The 2545-nt window shown below is 40.9% G+C and overlaps 1 protein-coding gene across 2 annotated transcripts; it reads left to right on the top strand.

Moving 5' to 3' along the window:
* The first annotated feature begins 231 nt into the window (after positions 1–231).
* On the top strand, positions 232–2506 carry LOC104952634 (uncharacterized). 2 transcript variants are annotated; one of them, XR_799127.1, is made up of 7 exons: positions 232–916; positions 1083–1151; positions 1290–1516; positions 1855–1908; positions 2006–2113; positions 2242–2307; positions 2478–2506. XR_799127.1 is itself a non-coding variant. In XM_010779484.1 (6 exons), the coding sequence occupies exons 1-3, from the start codon at positions 430–432 to the stop codon at positions 1349–1351; spliced, it is 618 nt and encodes a 205-aa protein (XP_010777786.1). In that variant the 5' UTR covers positions 232–429; the 3' UTR covers positions 1352–1908; positions 2006–2113; positions 2242–2307; positions 2478–2506. The 2 variants fall into 2 exon arrangements, 1 of the variants encoding a protein (XP_010777786.1); XM_010779484.1 differs by having other exon boundaries at positions 1290–1908.
* The last annotated feature ends 39 nt before the right edge of the window (positions 2507–2545 follow it).

Below are 2545 nucleotides of genomic sequence, written 5' to 3'. Positions count from 1 at the left end.
AAATAGTTTGTTTCAACAAACACACAGCTCCATACATACAGGAACAAAGATCAACCATATCTGATCCAAAGTAAAATAGCACTACATATATCATAACACAATGTGAATGTGCAGACAGTTAAAGCTAGGGCTGAGATGTTAAACCCATAATGTCTGCTTTCTATTAGACCCCACCTGTGAGCATCATTAACTCACTGATATATATATATATTTTCTTCTTGACAGATAAAATGCAAAAACACTGCTCGTTTTTCCCTGGGAGGATGACTGTCACATTCCGCAAGGGTCCGCTGGGATATCTGCGGCAGGATCCCACAGATGCAGCCAGACTTCTCAAAGACAACCCGTCTCTACAAGACCAGCATGCACCCGTGAAGGAGGCAGTGGTCAAGCAAAATGTGCTCACCGTAATCCGTATGAGAGGAGGGGATGCTTCTGATAGAACGGAGGTGGCTGGAGAATACATCCTGCAGTTTGGGAAATATAAGGGCAAGTCCTTCCGCTGGCTCCTTGAATATTGGGTATACCATGTACCTGATCACGAACCAGCAGAAGGAGGAGGCTGCAGGATTGTTCATGGCAGAGGGGCACAGCAAGGACAGCCTTCTGTCTTTTCTGAGCTATGCCCTCAGCTTTGGGGAGATCCAGTCACTTCGGGACTATGAGGCGAAGAAAACAGTTGTTGCAGCAGCAGTGTCAGAGGATGAGCAGCTGGTCGGCTTTGGCAATCGTGCCAAAAACACCTGGAGAGACATTTGGGACAGCAGGGATGATGGCTATGTCGCCTTCATAGTGAAGAAGAAATGTGCTGCAGGTACAAGGATGCATAGGCTGCAGCAGTACCTGCAGAAGAAGCTGCACCCCCCCTCTGGCTCCACTACGACACATCCCTCACTTGCTCCTGCTGAGGCCATGGGTGAGTCTGGTTTGTTGTTAGCTTTGTCAGAAATATGCTGTTGGTTAAGTATTGTTTATTAAAAAATAGGGAATACACTTCCATTATGTCAGTCGTGATTGTATCCACATTAATTACAGTAAAGACGTTTTGAAGGATTTTCTAAGTCTTGTCTGTTTGCATATAGGGATGGATCAAGATGAAGAGCTGGAGCAAGCGATGCTGAGTATCTCTCCTTCCAAACATGTGCAGAGCTGTGAGTGAACATGTTGTCTCTGATTGTTTTGCCTGAAGATTTAAAATCATGTATAGTTCAGCCTGTTCGCTATTATTCGTTTTTTTTGTATAGCTCAATATATGTTTATGCATCACTCTTTCTATTTGTTTTTTGCAGTGGTGTCTGCACCATCATCATCAGCAAGCCCACAACAAGCTCCAAGAAGAAAAAGAGGTTGATTTTTCTGAAAATTCCTGATGAACTCTGGGACCATGAATTATTTTCCCAAAATGACTTTCTGTCACATGTTGGCCATGTTATGGTCTGACCATGTTCTGGTCTGTTTGTCTTTGCTCTTCTACATGTTGTCCTAGTGACTATGAATTGAAACCAGTCATGTTGAGGTAAGTTACTGCTTTTGTTCTTATTTGGATTGAATGAAAAGTACACATTTAAACTGCTGTGGTCACTAACACTTGAACGCATGTGTTTGCAGTGTGCCAAGTTAATTCACCTGCTCAGACTGAGTTTTAATGACTGAATGCTGAATATTAATCCAAACAAAAGTAATGCATGTGTATGAATGAAATGTATTCTCTAAACATTAATATGAGAAACAGTGTGTTTCACTTTATAAGATCAGCAGGTGGAGTAAAGATGGGTGATGTTTGGTCTTACTAACATAATTACTTATTTCTATATTGCCATAATATTAATAAACTGACACACTTTTCTATTTGAGTATCTTCTGCTACCCTCTTCACACAAAGTCAACTGAAGGATTCACTAGTAGAAGGTAATGCATTGTATTACTGTTTATACATTCAAACCTTGAATCACATTCACTGTGAATATGTCATGTTGATGAATCTGTTGGCCATCCCTCCGTGCAGCCCCTGCTCTGCCTGTAAAGAGACTTGTGCCCCTTCCAAAAGAGCTGATGTTTCTGATGCCGGAACCATCCGCCCTGACACCAACAGAGACCAACATCACTGTTCCAGGTGTGTATATGTTTGACTCTTTGTACCTTGTACAGTTTTCTGACTACAGTGAAGATGCTAAGTGTCATACAACATTATTTCTTTATTTTACTGTTGATAATAATGACATGTTTTAATATTTTCTATAGTGGCTCCTGAGATTTCTGCAGATGTCTGTCAACCGACACTGCATCCACCAGCTGCACCAACACAAAGTGAGTGATACTAACAATAATAATACATCACATGTTTGAGGCACCTTCAAGTGTTTGAATGTTTCTCATTTGGATGTGTACTTGCTAAAAATCATTTTTCAAAAAATCACACACACACACACACACAATCGTAATTATTTGCCATGTATTTTTATTTATTGTCTGCCTAGGTCAGCCATTACCCATGCCATCAACAGGTAAAAAAATCATGATGAGATACACTCAAGGTCTTTAATCT

Source organism: Notothenia coriiceps, unplaced genomic scaffold (genome assembly GCF_000735185.1).
Source record: "Notothenia coriiceps isolate Sejong01 unplaced genomic scaffold, NC01 NC01_scaffold00020297, whole genome shotgun sequence".
NCBI classification, from domain to species: domain Eukaryota; kingdom Metazoa; phylum Chordata; class Actinopteri; order Perciformes; family Nototheniidae; genus Notothenia; species Notothenia coriiceps.
The sequence above is the reverse complement of the archived record's forward strand: the minus strand, read 5'-3'. Positions and strand labels throughout refer to the sequence as shown.

Bases quoted from the DNA above. Each gene is read 5' to 3' on its own strand.
- LOC104952634 (XM_010779484.1), top strand. From the start codon at position 430: ATGCTTCTGATAGAACGGAGGTGGCTGGAGAATACATCCTGCAGTTTG. The intron at 917-1,082 runs GTGAGTCTGGTT...GTTTGCATATAG, and splicing joins TGCTCCTGCTGAGGCCATGG to GGATGGATCAAGATGAAGAG. The intron at 1,152-1,289 runs GTGAGTGAACAT...TGTTTTTTGCAG, and splicing joins TTCCAAACATGTGCAGAGCT to TGGTGTCTGCACCATCATCA.